This window comes from Pinus tabuliformis, chromosome 5_2 (genome assembly GCF_031772625.1).
Source record: "Pinus tabuliformis cultivar Carrire ecotype Pingquan chromosome 5_2, CPIR1, whole genome shotgun sequence".
In the NCBI taxonomy this organism is placed as follows: domain Eukaryota; kingdom Viridiplantae; phylum Streptophyta; class Pinopsida; order Pinales; family Pinaceae; genus Pinus; species Pinus tabuliformis.
The window spans coordinates 1,115,992,047-1,116,013,871 of record NC_142306.1 but is presented as its reverse complement, the minus strand read 5'-3'; the positions used below and the strand labels follow the sequence as shown (position 1 = coordinate 1,116,013,871).

At 34.7% G+C, this 21,825-nt stretch overlaps 1 protein-coding gene across 1 annotated transcript; it reads right to left on the bottom strand.

The window, feature by feature from the left end:
- Window positions 1-12,834: 12,834 nt before the first annotated feature.
- On the bottom strand, window positions 12,835-14,427 carry LOC149163135 (protein NODULATION SIGNALING PATHWAY 2-like). Its single transcript, XM_089435356.1, has one exon. The coding sequence runs from the start codon at window positions 14,425-14,427 to the stop codon at window positions 12,835-12,837; it is 1,593 nt and encodes a 530-aa protein (XP_089291482.1).
- Between the last annotated feature and the right edge of the window lie 7,398 nt (window positions 14,428-21,825).

Sequence of the window (21,825 nt, the reverse complement as noted above, 5' to 3'; positions counted from 1 at the left end):
TCATGACTAATTGCTTCATCTCTATCAACATAATTTCCTGAATGCCTTCTTTCTTTAAATTGATGAGACCTTCTTTTCATGCAATTGTTAGCAAAATGACCATGTTTTCCACAGTAATAACACACATCATCTCTACTTGATTTGGCATTTGTCCTTGGTAAATGTGTACCTTGAAATGATTTTACTTGTGGCTTTTTGCCTTTATTTTTCTCCCACTGTTTGCCTTTGAAGAACTTCTTCCCTTTGGCCATCAATGCTAAATTTGAACTGTGAGATTTTTGTTTAAGACTTCTTCTATGCTCTTCTTCCTACATAAGTATACCTGCCAACTCATCAAAAGTAGGAGCCTTCTCTCTAGCTGAAAGACTAGTGATAAACATTTGATTTTCATCAAGAATTCCATTTAATGTCACAGTAACCAAGTCTGTACTAGATATTGTTTCACCAATGTCACCTAAGTTATCCTTTAGATCCTTAATTCTAGAAATAAAATTACTGACACTTTCATTTTCTTCCATCTTAATTGAAAGAAGCTTACTCTTTAAATACAATATTCGGTTTGTAGCCTTCATCTCATATGAATTTTTGAGAGTGTCTCACGTCTTCTTGGATGTTTTTCACTCTCTAATGTGTGGAATAATTTTGTTCTTAACGGATATCCGCAAATCACCTTCTCTTTATTTTCCCATCTCTCCCAATCTTGAATTGCAGCATCTGTGGTTTGAGGGGATACTAGTTTGACTTCAGCTCCACACAAAATCGTCCTTAAATTATAGCCTTCCATTAAAGTCTATAACTTAAACTTCCAATTTGCATAATTTTCCCTGTCTAACTTGTTAGAATCTGATAAATAAGGTTCTGCGAATACATTTTCCATTATCAATAACCTTATGAATCTTTAAATACCAACCACCAAGCTTTTCACAACTTCAATAGTTAATTTTTTGTTTTTGTTTTTTGTTTTTTACTCAATCACAAATAATAACACCTTGCCTTTTTAAAACTAATCTTTTACTTACTCCTTACCCCCCCGCTTTTCTTTTATTATTTCATAATCACAAAAAAGCACAAAGCATAATCGTACTCTTACTTCAAAGAATGGATCGTTCCTTCCAAAAACAAATTCTTCACCTTAAGGATTTCTTCAAAAAAAAAATCATAGAAGGCAGATAGCACAACACACACTTTAGACTTGACCACAACTACTTTTCACACACGACATTTAAGATTATTTAACCCTTACAAGATTTTTTTTTTTTTTTAATATGTGAGCACCACTAAAGATCGTTCACTATATATGCAGCTATGTTCAAAGGAAATATACAACCATATACAACTATCTTCACAATGATATACAACTAACTACAGAAATATACCCCTTCCTTTTTTCTCACAGGAGACTAGCTGCGGACTTCTTGTTTTACAATTCTCTCTTCCAAGCTCTTTTAGTGTTTTTCGGGGCACTTTAATTGAACAGCACTTCTATACACTCAAATTGCTCCTTGAGATCTTACTTTCACGAAGATCAATCTAACACAAACCTTGCCCTCCGACCAGCACAACCTTCACCAAAATACACACTGCACACAAAGACTCCTCTGCAACACACCCTCAATGATTTCTTACAGTCATAGTGAGTCGGCTCTCTGGTTGCAGTCTCTACCTAGCAGCGATTCCCCAACACACCTTTGCACCTTCTTTGCAGCTACAACAACTCTCATAGCCACACCACTTGTAGCAAAAGACTCACACAACATTTTCTCACACGCTATTGCACACAACACACTCAAACACCTTCAACTATCTCAGACTCACACTCTCACCTTGCTCTGATACCAAATCAGAGAATGTAACATGAACACTGAACACAAAACACAACTTGTTCATGAAATATAACATCTCTACTTGCAAAGACCTTGTGAGTATTTGAATCATACATTTTATATGATTTTTGATCATTATAATATCCAATAAAAATACATTTGATGGCTTTGACATCTAACTTTCTCCTATGCTCTTTAGGAATATGACCAAAGGCCTTGCATCCAAATATCCTTAAATGACCAAATTTAAGTTTAAAACCATAAAATGCTTCAAATGGTGTTTTGTGCTCAAGATACTTAGTAGTGCTTCTATTTTTAAGATATACAATTGTATTAATGGCTTCAGCCCAAAAACTATTAGAAAGTCCTTTACTTTTTAACATACTATGAGCACATTCAACTAATGTTGTATTCTTTCTCTGAGCCACTCCATTTCGCTGAAGTGTATGTGGCATTGTAAATTGTTGCATAATTCCATTTTGTTTGCAATATTTGATGAAAGCTCTTGAAGTGTACTCACCACCTTTAAAGTTCGCAAGTGTTTTTTTCAACCTATGAAATTATGTCTAAAGTAACTCTCAAACATGTATAATCTTGTTAAGAATTAAAATACAATTTGTGGATACTAAATCTCTCCACTTAACTATTAAACCATATCCTTAAACCACATTAAAATGGAGTAGTCTAACGAGGTGGAGGAACTGCCCAGACGACCAAAAGTGGCTCCTCGATTCAAAAAATCTTGTCGAGGGAGTGTTTGAATAGTGTTTTTGATGGTGGAAATGGATTCAGCACCATCAAAAATGTCTAGAACACCTAAAATTTTGAAGTTTCACAACTATAACTTGGATTTACAAAAATCCTTGCCGGATTTTCTCTAAATATAACCAGAATTTCCATAACTTCATGGGCAACTCCTCTGCCTAGTTAAACTAGGCGCGTTAAAATGACATTCAATTAACACATGTGAGCGGCTCCACTGTTAACACTCCAGGGCCTGCATTGCTACTGTATTATCTACGACATCAAACTTTAAATATTCCATTGTACATGCCAAGAATAAAATATTTATATAAAAGTTGGATGGTTCTCTTCCTTTTGAAGAAAAAAAGGATGCCAACGATAAATGAAAATGCAAACAATGAAGGGGCGCCGTATTCCATGCCTACGACTACGAAGAATGATAAATGCTTGTGACAGGGAAAACACAGGGTGAAATTGATGTCAGGTCACAGTGCGAATTTTAAATTTTCTAGGTTTTGTTTTCTTCTAAAACTAATTTTATTGTGAAATTTGTATCATCTAAATATTATATTTATATTTATTTCTACATTTGGTATCATCTAAAATATTAAATCTAGTTGGAATGTTATTAAATCTATTTATACATTCATTAAACGATTAACAAAACATAAAAGTTAGACCAGACCTAGTGCACCGTATTATAGGAACATTTAATAAGCTAATGTCACTTTCCCGAAACTCAACGCATTAACCTTGCAGAACGAAAGTTTCTGTTTCTTGTGAAAGCTAGTATAATACAGAATATGCTTGAGAACTTTTATGATTAGTCAATTTATGCAGGAAAATTTCTTTTGGAAATTTTCCTTTTGGAATGATGGGCCACTGGATTTTTGTAAGTGTTAGGTAAGCTGGAAAAACAAGAGGCATCTAAGGCGGACTTTAATTTCCACGAATCGACGGTGGGGAAGATTCCGATAATGTTCCCATTACATCAAATTTAGATATTCAACTACACACTTTGCTATCTTCTACGATATTGAAGTATACAATATACGTAAGGTTTGGTATCGATCGTTAAAGACTGACATGTAATATATGATTTTTTAGGTTTTTCTATGTTTGACTATTAAAAACAAATTAATAATTATGTTTCGATGATTTTGAATATACAATATGTTATTTTGTATTTAAGTTTTGGTTGGCTCAGATGTAATATATGATTTTTAATATTTTCATGACTATGGTGAATTTAAGTTTCAATCAAAAAAATATTTAAATTATATTTAAAAAATAAAAATCAAATGATATAATTTAATCAATTAATATTTTTGTTTGTTTAAAATATAGTAATTTTTTGTTATTTAAATTGTATTTTGAATGTATAAATAGATTAGTTAGGCCCAAGATCAAATATGATTTTATCTATGTAAAGTCAACAAAGCCTCATCTATGTGAGGCCCAAAATCAAATAGAGTTTTTGGTCACGTGAGATATAATATATGATTTTTAATATTTTTCATGATTATCGTGAATTTATTTAAATTATATTTAAAAAATAAAAATTAAATGATACAATATAATTAATTAATGTTTTTGTTTGTTTAAAATATAGTAATTTTTTGTTATTTAAATTATATTTTGAATGTATAAATAGATTAGTTAGGCCCAAGATCAAATATGATCTTATCTATGCAAAGTCAACAAAGTATTATCTATGTGAGGCCCAAAATCAAACAAGGCTTTATTTATGTGAGACCCAAGACCAAACCTAATGGTTGTGTGAGGCCCAAGGTCAAACTTAGTGGTTGTATAGATGCAAGATCAAAAAAGTCATATCTGTGTGAGGCCCAAGATTAAAACTAGTGGTTGAGGTCTTATCTATGTGAGGCCCGAGATCAAACAAGGTTGGATCAAATAGGGTCTTACATGTGTGAGGCCCACGATCAAAGATAGTGGTTGTGTGAGAACTAAGGTCAAACCTATTGGTTGATCTATGTGTGTGTGATTTGTGCAGGCCCAAGATGAAGGAGGTCCTATCTGTGTGAGGTCCAATATCAAACCTAATGGCTCAGGTCTAATATATGCAAGGCCCAAGATTAAATAGGGTCTCATTAAAAATGGTCTTATATGTGTGAGGCCCAAAATCAAACATTGTCTTGTCCATGTGAGGCCCAGATCAAACTTAGTGGTTGTGTGAGGCCCAAGATCAAACCTACTGGTTGGGGTATTATCTATGTGAAGCCCAAGAACAAACATGGTCTTATCTATCTAAGGCTCAAGATCAAACCTAGTGGCTAGTGAGGGAGCCTACTCCAACCCAAGATCAAACCTAATGGCTAGTGAGAGAGTCTACTCTGGCACAAGGTCAAACTTGGTGGCTAGTGAGGGAGCCTACTCATTAAGCCTCATCATGAGGGGCCAAAGATGTCCCCACCTAGGATTTTAAATCAAGTGGAAGAGATAACATCCCATTGTACCACCAGCAAGAATATATCTTGGAGACCCTTAATATGTAAATATGCTTTGTTACAATACCATGGGTCAATATCATGGCCTATTAATAGCTTATGCTCAAAAAACCATAACTCATTTCATATGTTACTTATTCATATGATATTTTTTAACTAATGAATTTAATTAAAAGGGAAAAAAGGCATAAATACTTTGTAAATAAATCTCTAACTTGGATTTGTGTATTCTACTAAGAATATTTTAGTATATTTTATGGAGGTTAAATTCCTATCATCGGCCTAATATATATTAACAATTAAATTGAAGCTTTGTAAGCCCCATCGACATAATAATAATTAAATTGAAGCTTTGTAAGCCTTATTGACATAATAATAATTAAATTGAATCTTTCTAAGCCCTATCGACATAATAAATGAAGTGTGGAACTTTATTTAGTAGTGGTGTAAACAACGTATAACTAATTTAATGATGGATAATTGATATGAGTCACCAAGATCTTTTAACCAATTTAAATGTGTTTATTTTGGAATTAGACTTCTAGAATTTTAATTTAATTACAATAATTATTAAGTGGATGGTAAGATTCGATTTTCATGGAATATTCTAGAATATTTATAATTGTATACGCAAATCGTTCATTTAGATTTATCTTCAAAGTAGTTATGCTATTTTTATTGTTTTAATTAAATTGATTAATTAAAGAAAATTTCATATGTACAAGTATGATATGAAGTGGATTATAGTTTTTTGAGCATGTGGTACTCATAAACCATAGTATTGGCCCATGAGATTGTAACAAAGTTTGTTTACATATTAAGCATCTCCATGGTAAAGTGGGCTAAATCTCTATGATTAAGAATCTTGCTCCATGTTTTTTAAAATTGATATATGTTCAAATTATATATTAATTATTTTTATAATCTATAATAATTTAAAATAAAGTTATAACTAAGTTAGTTTTTATTATTTTTTAAATTTTAACCATATGAAATGTATCATGAAGTAAACGTTTTAATGCTTATTATAGATTGATGTCTATCAATGTTTACTAGCCATTTTATTTATATGGTTGTGGTAGTAATAAGACATTAAAATAACATCTCTCAACTAATTTAGTAACAAACTTAATATGAATATATAACTACTCTTAAGTGTGTGATGCATCTTTACCAACTCAAACAACAATATATTATCAAATCGATAAATAAAATAGTTCATATCCAATATGTATTGTGTATGAGTAGATATAACATGCCCTAGTTATTAATTTTTTTGTTGTAAAGGTAATTTTAATTATATTACTTATATGTTGAGTCATTTATATAATAAAAGTGTGTATTAATAGTGTCAACAATGGTGTGACTAACGAGTGAAAGGGAGATTTTGTTATTACTGCACCAATGTTCAAGTCTCTCTAGTGACAGACATGTGATTGTGTATGTATTTTATGTAAAAAGGGTGGGGTTGGATGACAAGTCCTAATACAATTTAGTAAAATAAATTCTCCTCACTAGTGGTCTCTTAGTGAATGGTGTTTTTTAGAATATGGTAAGATCATCACAAAAATGTTAGACATCCTTGTTGAAAAACTCCCCCTCCCCCCATTAATTGATGGAGTATATTAATCATATTTCCATAATGTTTCTATGTATGTGCTTTGAAAATATTCATATGCTAAATTACTTTGGATTTAAGTTCGAGAAAGTACTCCCATGTGTATCTCAAGTGATAATCTATGAATGTTATTACATGGTTGGATTTGATTGTGGAAGGATATGAAAATGGCCCCATCCGATCATTATGAAAAATATCCAAGGGAAAGAAGGCCTTCCACCATAAAATTATATAGCAGGTAGGCCTTTCACCCTCCCCTATTTGTTAGGTTATTGCATGCATCTAAAATTGAAGTTTCCAAACCTTTCATGCCAATTCTACTTTCCTCATTTACACGAGTTAGTAGTGAAGTGGAATATGATTAAGGAACAAATTTAGAAAAAAATATATAGATGAGACTAATTATTTACCTTAGCAACAACAATTTTGTAATTATCCTCCATGTCATATATTCTCCTCAAATCTTGGGTGAATTCAACTCTCCTTTTGGTGCCAATATGGGTCATTTGATATATAGAGACAAAATTTACTAAAAGCTTATGAATGTGTAATACATTTTCAAAAATTCCATCTCCAAGATCTACCCTCCCTTGTCCATTTTCCTCTATTAGAGAATCATCTCCCATGACAATAGGAGGACCAATACATGTTAGAGATAAGATAGAATCTTTTGTGGTTGCCTTGTGATGTGAAAATCTAGAATATGTCATCCATGCATCCTAAAAAGAATAAATGTCAACTAATTCATGTGCATTCCCTCTTGTTTCAAGTGCTTTTTCTCCCTACTTCCTCTTAACAATTCGTGGAATACAATCACCAATATTTTTTTGCTGAAGAGTCTACACCATGAGATCAATTGTCTTCTTCATGCATGATGGTTCTAAATGGTAATTGTAGTTGGAATATACATTTTGATTTCCCCTCCCTTCTCTTATTTTACTTTAAGTTTGTAGATTCATTTAGAGGTTTTGGATTTCCTTCCTCTCTTGGGTTTGGTTCTTTTTCCTTTCCTTTTCGTTTAGATTGTTGATTGGATTTCGAGTTTGTAAGACAACACAATTGGAAACCAAACTCAACTATATATTAATGATTGATGTCAATAAATGATGTACAATGTGTACATATAAATACATACAAGAAATTGTTGATTCAGTTTCTGGGTCTTCTTGGACTCTAATAACCACTCAACATAACAAAAACTAACCCATCCTTAATCCCGAGGATTAGTTATCTAACATTCCCCCCTTAATCCGAAGGGATGTATCAAAGTCCAAGAATGAGAGCTCAAAATGAAAAATTGCATATCATCCAAGAGTTGAATGTCTCTTAGGAATGGCTTTCAATGGATGACCACAAAGTGAAGATGATGGTTTTTAAGAGAAAACCACAAACGATACCCACATATGGAACCTTCACAACAATTCTCAGATCAACAAAAAATGTGGTGTCCAACTCTGGAACTATCAATGTAGTTCCTCGAATAATTATGAATCTAGAAGTGCTCGTTCACAAAAAAACTCATTCAACAAAAACTGAAGTCTCTCTAGTGACAACTCTGACTTTAACTGGTATAGGTTGTGGCTCAGTAGATATTTGATTCAGGCTCGCTTGACATGTTCAAACCTGTAGTAGACCATCAATAATTCACCCCTTGTTGGATACAAGGTGAGAAGATGAAGTGTTCTTCATCCCTACAAGGTTGGTCAATGCTCTCGAACATATCGTGCGATATGACTTGTTAATCTTCTTGGCTTTTTTTGACAAATCCCAAGAAGAAATCCATTCGAAATTTAGTATCTCTCTTTCCATAGTCTTCTTTCTGGAATATCTATTTGAATGTTGACTTTTTTTTTTCACAAAGCTCACACAGGTGAATATCAAAACATTGATCTTTCACATGTTCAACTCTATTACACTGTTGACATCAATCAATTTGTTTTGGAACAACACCATCAAGAAATCTAGCACTTCGAAATTGTATAGGTTTGAAAAATCAGGAAGATGAAAAGATACACTCAGGAAATATTTGTTAAATCCCAAATGAGTTCTATCTTTTTTATGCATAATTTCTTCCCACGATCTTATAATTTTTTTGGGAACGACATGCTTCACATATGTATGAAAATGACTCTCGCATACACTTGCCTAAACATGACTTTCCACTACACCCAAATTTGCTCCTGAAATGGTTTGATCCATCCTTGACCGTAGATTAGAATCTGACTCAAGCAAAGTGTTGTTATGAATAAACACCAATTTAGAAGCACAATTTTTCTTGTGAAGTTCATCTCGCTGAAACTATGGCTCTATCTCCAAGAATTCAATTTTGCTTTAAGAATTTTGCAAACATGTTTGGATGTCAAATAGTGTGTCCTTGCTGATTTGGGCATCGTTATGGAAAATATAAGATTTCTTAATAACTGTAACAAATCATCGACTTTGGTCATTTTTTTCACTAAGAATGCACCCAATACAAGCAAACTTACAATGATTTAACCGAGTGTCGAGTTCAACTGAAAATGCAACCGCATTACAAAGTAATTTTAACAAATTGACTCATAAAAAAAGCACAAGTCACAACTACATAATCAAGTTTTTATGAATAATATTAACTATAATGGTTTCATGACACTCATTACCATAAATTCAGCATAAAGAGCAACTAGAATAAATATTCAACATATGGAGAAATGAGAACAATCAAGTGGGTCCCAAGCCTCCAAAAGTCGCACTCACCTGGGCACGACACCTGTCCCGCAGATTTTGCAAGAATTCTCCTGGCACTTAAAGATCTGGAAACTTGTAATTTCCACACTCTAGATTAACCAATTTCTCCAATACCTCCATTGTATGACAATTCTTTTGCTCAAATTTACGACTAAAATCAACCAACACTATTAAAATGGTTTTCGAAATCTTCTCAAACATTTTCACAATGCTCTAGCATCCAGTCAAATTTTCTTCATACACATGTGATCTTAGTATAAGATAAAATTATCACAACCTTCTGCACTGGTATTCACTAAATACATATCTCATCTGATTGTTTCTCCAACAAATGACCATTGTAATCCCTTCTTGCATGGAGACTGTGTGATGTCAATGATCACTTCGACATTGATGCTGATCCATGTAGGACTTTTATATAAATTCCTCCTTCAACAAGTCATTATGCCTCAATGTTTGATTTCTTGTTTGAATACAATAAGTGATTGCAAATTATTTTCTTTAATTATAAAAAAATTCCACAACATGCTTATAATAATATCAAGCCGAGCCTCTGGAATACCATTCAAGAATTTACTAAGGGTTAATGACAGTGAAATTTTTTACAGAAATACAGAATGACTATGATCTCTGCACATATTTTGATTTATACTTTTGAAGCTTTTGGTACGACACTTACCAAAGGGATCATATGAAGAACTTCTACCAACTATTTTCAAGAATTAATATAACTTATGTTCATAAAGAAACAATACTCATCAAACAATACTGCAAGCTTTGTATGATGACATCTGAAGTGAAATTGAGGAAAACAAAACATGGAGTTTTCTTCATCGAGTTCTAAGAGGTGGACCCTCATTCAATGATTTATGCAACTAGTTGGCTGATGTGCATGGAGACAGATACAAAACTTCATCATTAAACAAGTGCAGATTGGGTCTCCTCGCCGTGTCAATTCGTTGTTATGTGCTCTGTGGTTTATTTCATCAACAAAGTCAGTTTCTCCTCAATGTTTTCCAGGAAACATTCCATGCAAGCATATGTGATGTTGATTTGATGTGTTCTCGATCATCTAAGAAAGTATCGGCTTTGTGGATGGTCTCCCTCCTCAATCTGGTGAGCTTTGAATGTTCGAACAAGGTACTAGGAAGAATCATATGGAGTGAATCCCATTCACTTGAAACGTGGAAAAATGTTGAACGAATGTAAAAGTCTACTAAAACAACTTCCAAAATACACCAAGCAAAATCAAACTCGCTCCTACATCAAAGGTTCAAAGAGTAATCAACTGGCCTCCATGCTTGACTTCACAACTCTGATATTCCTCGCTTTGCTTCACCAATGCTCTATAAGAAGGCCACGCAACCATGGTTCATTTTATTAGACATATCATATTAACCACACTCTCATTCATCATAGCATTTTACTCACTCTCAGACCACTGTAAGACATGACAATTGGAAACCAATCTCAACTATATATTAATGATTGATCTTAATGAATGATGTACAATGTGTATGTATAAATACATACAAGAAACCATTAATTTAGTTTTCGGATCTTCTTGGACTCTAATAACCACTCAACGTGTCACAAACTAACCCAACCTTAATCTCGAGAATTAGCTATCTAAAAGAGTTGGCATGGCCCCTTTCATGCACGTCAAGTGCATGGACTTTGGAACTTTTCAAGATGCCCATCTTTATGAGCTAATGTTTCTCATGTATTAGGGACTCAATAAAAGCATTGAGTGTGGGAATCTTTTAAGGTGCTCTTGTGGCAAGCCTCATTGTGTGAAAAGTGGAGATAAATCTAGCGTAAGTTGGACCTAATTTTGACAACATGGCAAGAAGTAATTAGATTTCTTGCTTGGATTTATTGATTATGCATTCTTTCAACTATAGTAACAAAGCTTTGAATATTGTGAATGAATCTTGAATGATTTCTAAATTGCTTGGATCCAATAAGTTGAGCTCATTTTCAAGGATGTGACCCCACATTTGATTATGCTTCCCAAAGAGAGTCTCCAAAATGGTCCAAACTTTTTTTAGAGTAGTGCATACTTCAACAGTGACTCTAGAGAAATAAATAAGTATGAGACTTAAGGTCTCCTACATGTCGTTGAAATATTTGAAATTTTCAACTGCAGAATTTAATTTAATCTTTAATTCCATGGTTATGTGATACAAGCCTTTATTTCTCAGTTGAAATAGAATCTTTAGCTTCTATTTGAAATAGTTATATGATGTGAGAATTGTCAAATATGAAAAGTTCATTAGAGAAATAGTTATATGATGTGAGTATTGTCAAATGTGAAAAGTCCATTATTTCTAATAGCTCAATTGAATTATAATATTTAGCTTCCATTTGAAATATAGAAAAATCCATTATTCCCAATAGCTCAATTGAAATATAATATTTGGCTTCAATTCAAATATAATATTTGGCTTCCATTTGAAATAGATGGCGTGAGAATTGTCAAATGTGAAAAGTCCATTATTTCCAATATCTGCAATCTTCTGTACATGCAAATTCCCTCTTCCTGACCCTATGAACTATAATACCATGTAAAATTGTAACTAAACCGGCATAATCTCTTCATTGTATCTCTCTTCTTTACATCTAAACCGATCTGATCTCAACGCCTCCCTACTACTATGAGAGCCATTAGGTGACAGTCTATTGACACAGGTTAACGTCCACGGCTCCACCTGTTGACACTCCAGCCGCCTGCGCTGCTACTGTATTAACATCTACGACATCAAACTTTAAATATCCATTGCAGATGTCAATGGTAAATTATTTATATAAGAGCTGGATGAAAAAAAAATGCGAACGATAAATGAAAAGGCAAACAACGAAGAGGGGCCGTATCCCATTCCTACGAGGACTGATAAATGTCATGCTGATGATAGGGAAACGCGGAGTACTTTCAGTGCGAATTTTAAATTTTCTGGGTTTTGTATCATCTAAATATTAAATCTATCTATACATTGGAATGGGACAAGTAAGAAAACATAAAAGTTAGACCTGCACTGTATGATAGGAAAATTTAATAAGCTGATGTCAATTTCCCGAAACTCAACACATTAACCTTGCAGAAGGAAAGTTTCTGTTTCTTGTGCAAGTTATGATCCGTACACGGAGTTTAACCCGCTAAATCTGATGACTGGATTTCTTGCGGAGGAAAACGCATATTCATCAATAAGTTGAGTTCGTATAATACTGAGAACTTTCTCAACTGATTGAGAAGTTCATATACAGGCGTACAACAAATTTGCTGAATATCCTTACACACCTAGAAATAAGTTTGCTTGCATGTTCATTTTTTCACAAGCTCAAACTATACAAATAACCCACCTGTGGTTACGCATTGGTTGCATATTTAAGAGATTCCAAGGTGCGTCTGGTATGTGTTCCAACCTTCAAATGGCAAAGAAATTTCCATTCTCATTCAATTGGATATACATGATGATGAGGGTGACTTCCATGCTGAAACCCACACCAAAGGGGTAGAACCCCATCTGAGAACCACTCGATGATGCCCCACCATTTCTACTCCATAACATCCGTTGCGGCCGCTGCACATGAGCACGTTATATTTTGCATAAATCATGTTGTCGTTGCTTACACTACATTCCTCATAACCACACCTCCGCGGCAGATCAACAACGTTGGAATCGGTGGTATCCGCCGGGATATGATCGCCGTGGGCACTACTCAAGACTCTCTTCGACATGGCTGCCCCAAAGAATATGCGCTCCACCGTCGCTCTGGCGAGTACATGGTCTGGTAGTCCAGCTTCAAGCGAATCGAAAATCGCGCACAGTTCCTCCAAACGACGAGTGAAGCTCTCTAGGAAGTTGGCGGTGTCACTCTCTGTTCCATGGGGACCCGTAGCGAGCGTGACGGCCACTGGATTCAGGTGGCGTGCGCCAACTAGGAACTCCAGTAAGTGTGATTTATTTCTGAGATTGAGCATGTGAGGCAATTGCCACATGCAGTTCACTATTACAATCTCCCCCTCCTGGGACGGCAGGATGTCCTTCACACCTTTCAAATCCGTTTCTTGGTACGAAAATGGGATCCCCGCAGAGGCTGCATACTCCGACAACCTTCTTCCGGTATGCCCAGAATAGTGCAGATCAGACTCGTCCTCCTCGTTGTCTGCCCATTTGATTGCTGTGATTCTCAAGTGACGAACATCATCATTATTCCTCAACGCCTCCATTAATGGCGGCCATTGCATACCCTCCATGATATCGAAGTCAATGACATGGATTCCCACATTATTACCACAGCCAGCGGCTACAACAGCTTCCAGAATGCATTCGTTAGCGGTTAAGTGAGGTATTCGAATGTAAGGATAAGTTACATGCAGCAGCCTTAGAGCTCCAAGAAAATGCTCCTTACCGGTCTTATTATCGAGCTCCAAATGGGTGAGCGAATCTATATTGACATTAGAGTGAAGTAGAGCATCGAAAAGATAGTAAGCCACTCTCTCCATGGTGGAGCCGGTGCAAGAAACGAGCTGTCGCAACCTGCAGAGGATAACCTCCACCAGATCTTGTGCTCCCTCGGACATTGCCTCCACGCATGCTGTCAAGAGATGTAGCAGTCTCAATCCTTTGTATTCAACGCTGCCATGATCAACATCGACAGAGGACGAACCTGCTTTGTTTGGTGCGATTGATTCTGATCTGTTGCTGTCTGTCGCAGTATAGTCAGAAACCAGTGGACCCCCATGGAATACAGCAGGCTGCTCACTAGAGATTGTGTCTGTACTGTCTATTGGGTATTGGAAGATGATGGTATCTTTCCTATGACACGATATGAGGTCTTCCTCGATATTATCACTCTCATCTTGCAGCTCTGCATCCATTAAATACTCCTCGATTGCCTGCAAGTCTTTTGGCAACGACAGATTATTAATGGAACAGCCATTGACGTCGTCGATAATTAAATCATCCCATTTGGGAACATCCAAATCCATGTCCAACTGTTCTACTGCTGTGGATGGAGTTTTACTATGCCAATTAACATCCATCCAGTAGATTATTGAATATATGATCACAATGTTGTTCAGAAAAACTTAACGCTCCCATTCCAGCTTCCATGCTGTCTATATTCCAAATTCTGTAAAAATTAAAACTTCATTTACCGACCCGATCCCAGAGGAGAGCGACTTGGCTGCCTCTGGACAATGATTCATATACAGCAATGTAACGTGATAAATAAAGATCGGTTTCTTCACGCTGGCAGCTGCACGGTTCATGATCATGTGAGTCTCAGTGATTTCATTGATCTATATAGAGACCGCGAACTACCGTCGAATTTGACTTTGGACATAGTTTTATATTACATTATTGATGAAAGTATTAAATTAATTTAATTTGTATGTATTGCTTTTAATTTTTAATTATATTGATAGTTGTGTTGATTTTGGAATAGAGTTTTTACCCGTTTAAATTAATACTATGGAATATTCTTAATTGTAATTATATATTAAAAGAGTATTATGAAATAATTTTAGTAATAATTACATATTAAAAGCTGAGAGTCATTAAAAAATAGTAATTATGACTATGTAAATTTAATTAAATTAATTAATTTAAAAAAATGTCATATGAATATGATACTATGAACTAGTGCCATATGAAATTAAGTTGATCAATTTAAAAAAAATGTTATAATAAACTAGTATCATATGAGATTAAATTGATTGATTTAAAAAAAAATGTTATATAAACTAATATCATATGAAATTAAATTGATCAATTTAAAAAAATGTCATATGAACTAGTGTCATATGAAATTAAATTGATGATTTTAAAGAAATGTCATATGAACTAGTGTTATATGAAATGAGTTGTGGTTTTTTTGGTATTGGTATTGATAAGCCATGATATTATAACAAAGCATATTTACAATTGAAGAATCTACATGGTAAAGTGAAGAGGTATCTCCATTGTTAAGAATTTTATTACATGCTTTTAAAATATATATATCTTTATCTCATATACTAATTCCTTTAATAATAATAATAATAATAATAATAGTAATAGTAATAATAATAATAATAAAGTTATAGTTTAGTTAATTTTTGTGATTTTTTAATTTTAACAATATGAAATGTATTATGAAACAAGTATTTTGATGTTTATCATGGATTGATGTCTATAGGCATTTATTATAGATAGTAGAAAACTGAAAATGATTGGAAAAAAATATGCAATTAGTGATGTAGATGATAGATAATTCCAATTTCATATCTTAATAAAGTGGTTTATTTTTATATATTAAAGAATCTATATCAATTAGCACAACCGTATAATTTGATGTTTATCATGGATTGATGTCTATAGGCATTTATTATAGATAGTAGAAAACTGAAAATTATTGGAAAAAAATATGCAATTAGTGATGTAGATGATAGATAATTCCAATTTCATATCTTAATAATTTTATATATTAAAGAATCTATATCAATTAGCACAACCATATAATTTTAATAGAAAACTGAAAATGATTGGAAAAAAATATGCAATTAGTGATGTGGATGATAGATAATTCCAATTTCATATCTTAATAAACTGGTTTATCTTTATATATTAAAGAATCTATATCAATTAGCACAGCAATATAAATTAAATGGTTAGGAGATGCGGAATACCATGACTTATCAATACCACATACCCAAAAATCTATAACTCATTTCATATCGAACTTGTTCATTTGAAGTTTATTTGACGTTTTTTCTCTAATTCATTAAATTAATTAAAAGGGAAAAAATACATTACTACTTTGAAAATAAATCTTAGCCTTTCATTTGTGTATACCACTATATCTGAATATTCTATGCAGGTTAAATCCCTACAATTCACGTACAAATTTTAAATAATGAATCCATAAAGGTGTAGTTGATTAAATAAGTGTGGAATAACATGTTATAGAGTTTTTAACTACCTTTTGAACTTTTAAGTGAGTCCATCATCAAAGGAACCCCATTTGTCTTGAGAAGATCAATGCCTTTTTTTGTATAGAGCTAAATTTTTTAGTATATATATATATATATGGAATTATTTAGGTTGCCTAGATTAATTATTATTTTAATATTATATTTATTTTCTCATATATATATTGATCTAAAATGATCATATGTTAAATTGAAGTAGAATTGATTATTGCCATTGGTGAGCTGAATGTTAAGTTAAAGTACTTTAACCGTGAGAACTGATTGAAAAGGAATGATTTTACGACGAAATTGAAACATAAGAAAGATGAAAATAGAAGTGAAAAGCAACAAAAAACATAGCGATACCAGAAAACAAGATTGAATATGGAGTTCGTCCCTAATGGACTACATCTCTGGGTTCGCTTTCAAGATGGGTGACTACTTTATTAGGATTGAATATGAGGAGGTCAATTACACAGAAAATTAACCAGACTAAATGTGCATGTAGGAACTTCTAATCACTGTCACAAGAAATCTATCTGAATTAGCTTTCTAACGCTTGTCTCGGTTCCCATTTCTCACTCCCGATGCTCTTGTTACACTGAAAACAAAACGGCCTATATCCTCTAGAATCTGCATACAAAACTCAAAAACCACTCTCCTCCATCTTCAATGAGAAAAACTGCCTTTATAACCCTGAAAATGCATTCGAACTCCTTCGTGCCAAGTTTAGGAATGAACTAGCTGAATTTTGGGGTTAAATTAGGGTTTTGGTTATGAGTTAATGTTACATGGTAGAGGCTTTAATAGCGCATGTGCACAGGCGGGTAACCCCCGCGGTTTGGGCTCCGATGGTTCTGCTAATCTGCTGACGGTTGACGGTTGTTTAATCCTAGTCTTCACATATCACGGTTAACTCCCGTGGTTATGGTTGATATCTCCACGCGGTCTACACTGCAGTGACTTCTCGGTGTTCACATGAGCCCGCATTTCCGATGCAGCTAACCGCTGCGGTTTAAGACTGTGTTTTATATTGTTTTGCAATGTTTTGGTTTGTAATAGCCTGAGAGGGTTTTTAGGTGTAAAACTTAGGTTTAGTATAGGTTTTGTAATGCATTGTAATGTTTATACAATGGATTTGGTAATATGTATTACATGACATGAATTGGTTTTAGCTTAGGGTTAATTCATTTTTAATGCTTGGATTAGGTTCTAGGTTAGGGTTTAGGTTTTAGACGTTACATTAAGAAAACCCATTTACAACCAATTGTCACAAAGTGACATTCAAACCCACATGATGATAACCATGGACCAAAATTGACAAGAAAACCCTGTCGAAACTGACGAGGAACATGAGTCGACAACCAAACCCCAGCGGAACTGACAACATTCACATGTCTTCAACCAGGTACAAAACCCTTATCCTTCAAACACCATGAAAACCATTGACATCACCCGACAACTTGAACCATAAACATCGCTGTAGAAGTTGAAGACACCGGACATTGAATGCTGACGACAAAACTGAACCTGTGCAACTGATTTGACAAGATCCTCGTGGATCAATCCTCTCCACTTGAAAGCTTTTGGACCACAAAAGTTTGACTAGATAGATAGTAGGTGAGGGTAGAGCTCCCGTTCTCTCCACCTTTCCTTGATGATGTACCAATACATTCGATCAACAACCTGAAAGTGATGACCCCGATGATGGTAATCATGGCACATTTTGAATCGGTGAACTGTTCCATCCATCTACAATATGCACAACTTGTGAAGATGGTCAAATAACCTATTATTAACATGGAAATTGACTTCCTTCCACGAAGTACCATGCATGAGTGATTCATAAACATCTTTGAAAACAATCTCTACAGCATATTGTTCAATACTATTGACATGTATTAACAATCTATATTGCGGAATGACAGAGACAATTAAAGACATTTTTGACATCAAACGAGCTACTTGACTTGATATACTTTCCTCATTCCTGATTACTAAGTGAACTTGCTGCAATAAACCCATCAAACTGTAATATGAAAACTGCTGCAACTTAGTTTGAGTTTGAAAGTATTGAAATGTCGGATGATTTATTTTAATCATTGTTTCTTCATTCAGTAAATGATGTTTCCGTTGATTAGCACTTTCCCCTGATGCATAAGTTTCCCTTAGATATATTGGATACTTTAACACTGCTTTAGAAAAGGATCTGATATGAAAACAAATGGGCTTCCTCTCCACTTGAAAAGAGGCTTTCAAATTGTTTGAAACATGAAATGGTGACACAATACAAGAGAAATTTAACACTGGCTTTCCCCAATACTGACCTGCATCCTTGTAACTGTTAACTTCCAAACTTGGAATGAATTGATTCATTCTGACATTAGGAAGAGGAGTTTTAGGCATCAACTATAACTCATGTTGTATTCCCTGCTTATGAGTAAGATGTTTGGTTTCTTTAAATAGAACTGAAAACTCTTCTACCTCTTTGATCAAACTATCTTTAAGATGAGACTCATAACTTGAACAAACATCATGTCGATTCTTATGTTGTTCCTTTACACACATGATTACAAATCTCTTATTTGAACTTATTAATCACTTCATTTGATTAGCAACAAATAAATTCAAGTGGTTTTTACTTTGATGTGCCCTAACAATAAATTCAACCTCATCTTTCTTAAGGTGATATTTATGCTCTCTCTTGTAAAATACTGCATCATGATCATAAAGATAAGGACATACTAAGACAACTCCACGTATGTCTACTGGAACCACATCTAATTCAACTTCATCAATGTAATTAGTTGTAATGGAAAATCTTAATTGACATTGTTTTGTGACTTTTATCTGAGTTGATTTATTTAGCCATCCTAATGGGTAAGGTCTTGAATGACTATGTGTATCCAAACCCAAGTTCTTAACTAAATATTCAGATATCAAATTTTCCTGTGATCCACTCTGAAACATTGTATCTATTTTTGTGTGCTTAGAAGTTATCCTTATGTTAAATAATTCAACTCTTTTATCCTCATTTGAAGAATTTATGTTTGATGAAGATGCAATAGTATTCAAATTTGAACCAGTGTCAGAAGTTTTACCTTTCGATACTATGGCAGTTATCCTCCTTTCATCATCTGAATCAGAACCTAGATCTTGCTGGACTACTGCAATTGCTTTCTTTTCATCCTTCTCTTTAAGGAACTTTTTGGGCTTAAGTTCGGGATGAAGTTTCCAACACCTAGATTCATCATGACTGATTCTCTGGCAATGAGAACAAGTAGGTCTTTCCTTATGAGATGTCGCTGATTTCTTTATCTTCAAATTTTTCTTCCCCTTACCATCATTGGAATCCTTGATTTCCAACTCTTTGGATGATTGTGTTGAAAACTTGATGTTGAAATTTGGTACCGGAGGACAGGTGGTTCCCTAAGGCTTTGATCTTTGGCCTAGGGAAAAGTGTCCAAAAGAATTTAATTTTTCTCCTAAAGTAACTTTATAATTTTTATAAAGTTAAATCTAATTTGAAAGTGACTTTAAGTGATAAAGTTACTAAGTCTAATTTTAAAGTGACTTTATAAAGTCAATGAAAAATTAGAAAGGAAAAGTGACTTTGGAAATAAATGACTAAGTGGGTCTTTATTAAAGTGGGGTGAATTAAAAAATAGAAAGTGAGATTTAAATGAGCATTTAATCTCAGCCATTGATCTAAATCTATTTCAGCCATTGGATTTAGGGATCACCCAAAAGTCATTTAGGGTTGGGTTAAGGGAGGAAAAGGAGGAAAAGATCATTCATTCTTTCATGAGCAGATTGGGAGAAGGAGAGCAAGAGAGCAAGGGAGATTTCTGGACAAGGAGGAGAAAGAGGCAGCATTTTGGCACACACACCAAGGCAGCATTTCAGCAAATCTGAACAGCATAAAGAACAAGCAGAAAAAGGCAGATTTAGTGAGCAAAACAGTGAAAAAAATTATTTTTCAGCACGAATATCGAGGAGGCGATTTTCTGCACTTTTCCCGAGGGCTGTCCGTACAAGTCTGTACGGCCGTCCGTACAGTCCGTACAGTCCGTACGGTCCGTACATCCGTACGTCCGTACAGTCCGTACATCCGTACGGTCCGTACAGCTCTTCCAGCAGTTTTCAGATTGTCGTTTGGGCTGAAAACAGATAAGTTTTGCTTGCTGGAAAAATTTCTGTTTTGCTGATTTTTTGCTGAAAAATATTTTCTCTGTAAAAGGCATTTTCCAGAAATAAAGAAGAGCTCTCAAACTGGTTTTCCCCAAGAGTTGTAGGGGGTTTTTCCAGGGTCAAGTTGACCAAAAATCACTGAGTTTAAATGTGTTTTTATGGCTGTTTTAATTGCTGATTTTTTATTTCTGCAATTTCCAGCACTCTAAAAAATTTCCAGAATTTGTGTTTTCAGCAATATTTATTTTTTCAGTCTGTTAAATGTATGGCTATGGGAATGGGCATTTAACTATATGGGAGAAATAAGGTGAAACTGAAAACCGGGGTGGGAAAAAGAAATTTTTACATGGTATCAGAGCTTGAGCGCTGAAGGGCAGTTTGGGACAGCAAAAGGAAAAAAAATACAGCTGCTGATTTTTTCACTCAGAAAATTCCAGCAAGCTGATTTTTCATAAACAGCAGTTTTATCTTTACCACAGCAGTGCTATTTTTCAGTTTTAGGACAGCAAGATGTCATTGGGATTGAGGGTGGAGGATAGGTTGGATGGGCATACAAATTACAGCGTTTGGAAGGAGAGAATGCAGAGTATCTTTGAGGAGGCAGAAGTCTGGGATATCATGGTGCATACAGCACAGCACCCTGTTGTTGTGCCTACTGATGCTACTCAGTTGGCAGCTTATAATAGAAAGAACAACAAGGGTAAGAGGCTGATTCTAGACGGAATCAAAGACCATTGCATTCCTCATGTGAGAGGAAAGAGCAATGCCCATGAGATGTGGACAGCATTGTCCAATCTCTACCAGAGTACCAATGAGAACCGGAAGATGGTCCTGAAGGAGAAGCTGAAGAACATTAAGATGGGGAATGATAGTGCAGCTGGATATCTCACAAAGATTACCAATGTGAGAGATGAGTTGGCAGCGATTGGAGAGGCCATTCCATCCACTGAGTTGGTGCGTATTGCAGTGAATGGCCTCCCCCGTTCATGGTTGAACTTTGCTGATGGGGTTTGTGCACGTGAGACCCTTCCCACATGGGAGAGGTTTTGGGATGATTGTATACAGACAGAGATCAGGAAAGGACAGCTTGGGGCAGCCAAGCCAGTTGAGCAGGATGAGGACGTAGCACTGGTGGCAGGAGGCAAGAAAGGCAAAGGGAAGAAGCAGGCTTCCACAAGCGGTGGTGGAGGCAAAGGCAAAGGTAAAGGTAAACAGGGTAACTCACAAAAGGACTATTCCAAAGTGAAGTGTTGGAATTGTTAGAAGATGGGACACTATGCAGTTGTGTGTCCGGAGAAG

Bases quoted from the DNA above. Each gene is read 5' to 3' on its own strand.
- LOC149163135 (XM_089435356.1), bottom strand. From the start codon at position 14,427: ATGGATGTTAATTGGCATAGTAAAACTCCATCCACAGCAGTAGAACAG.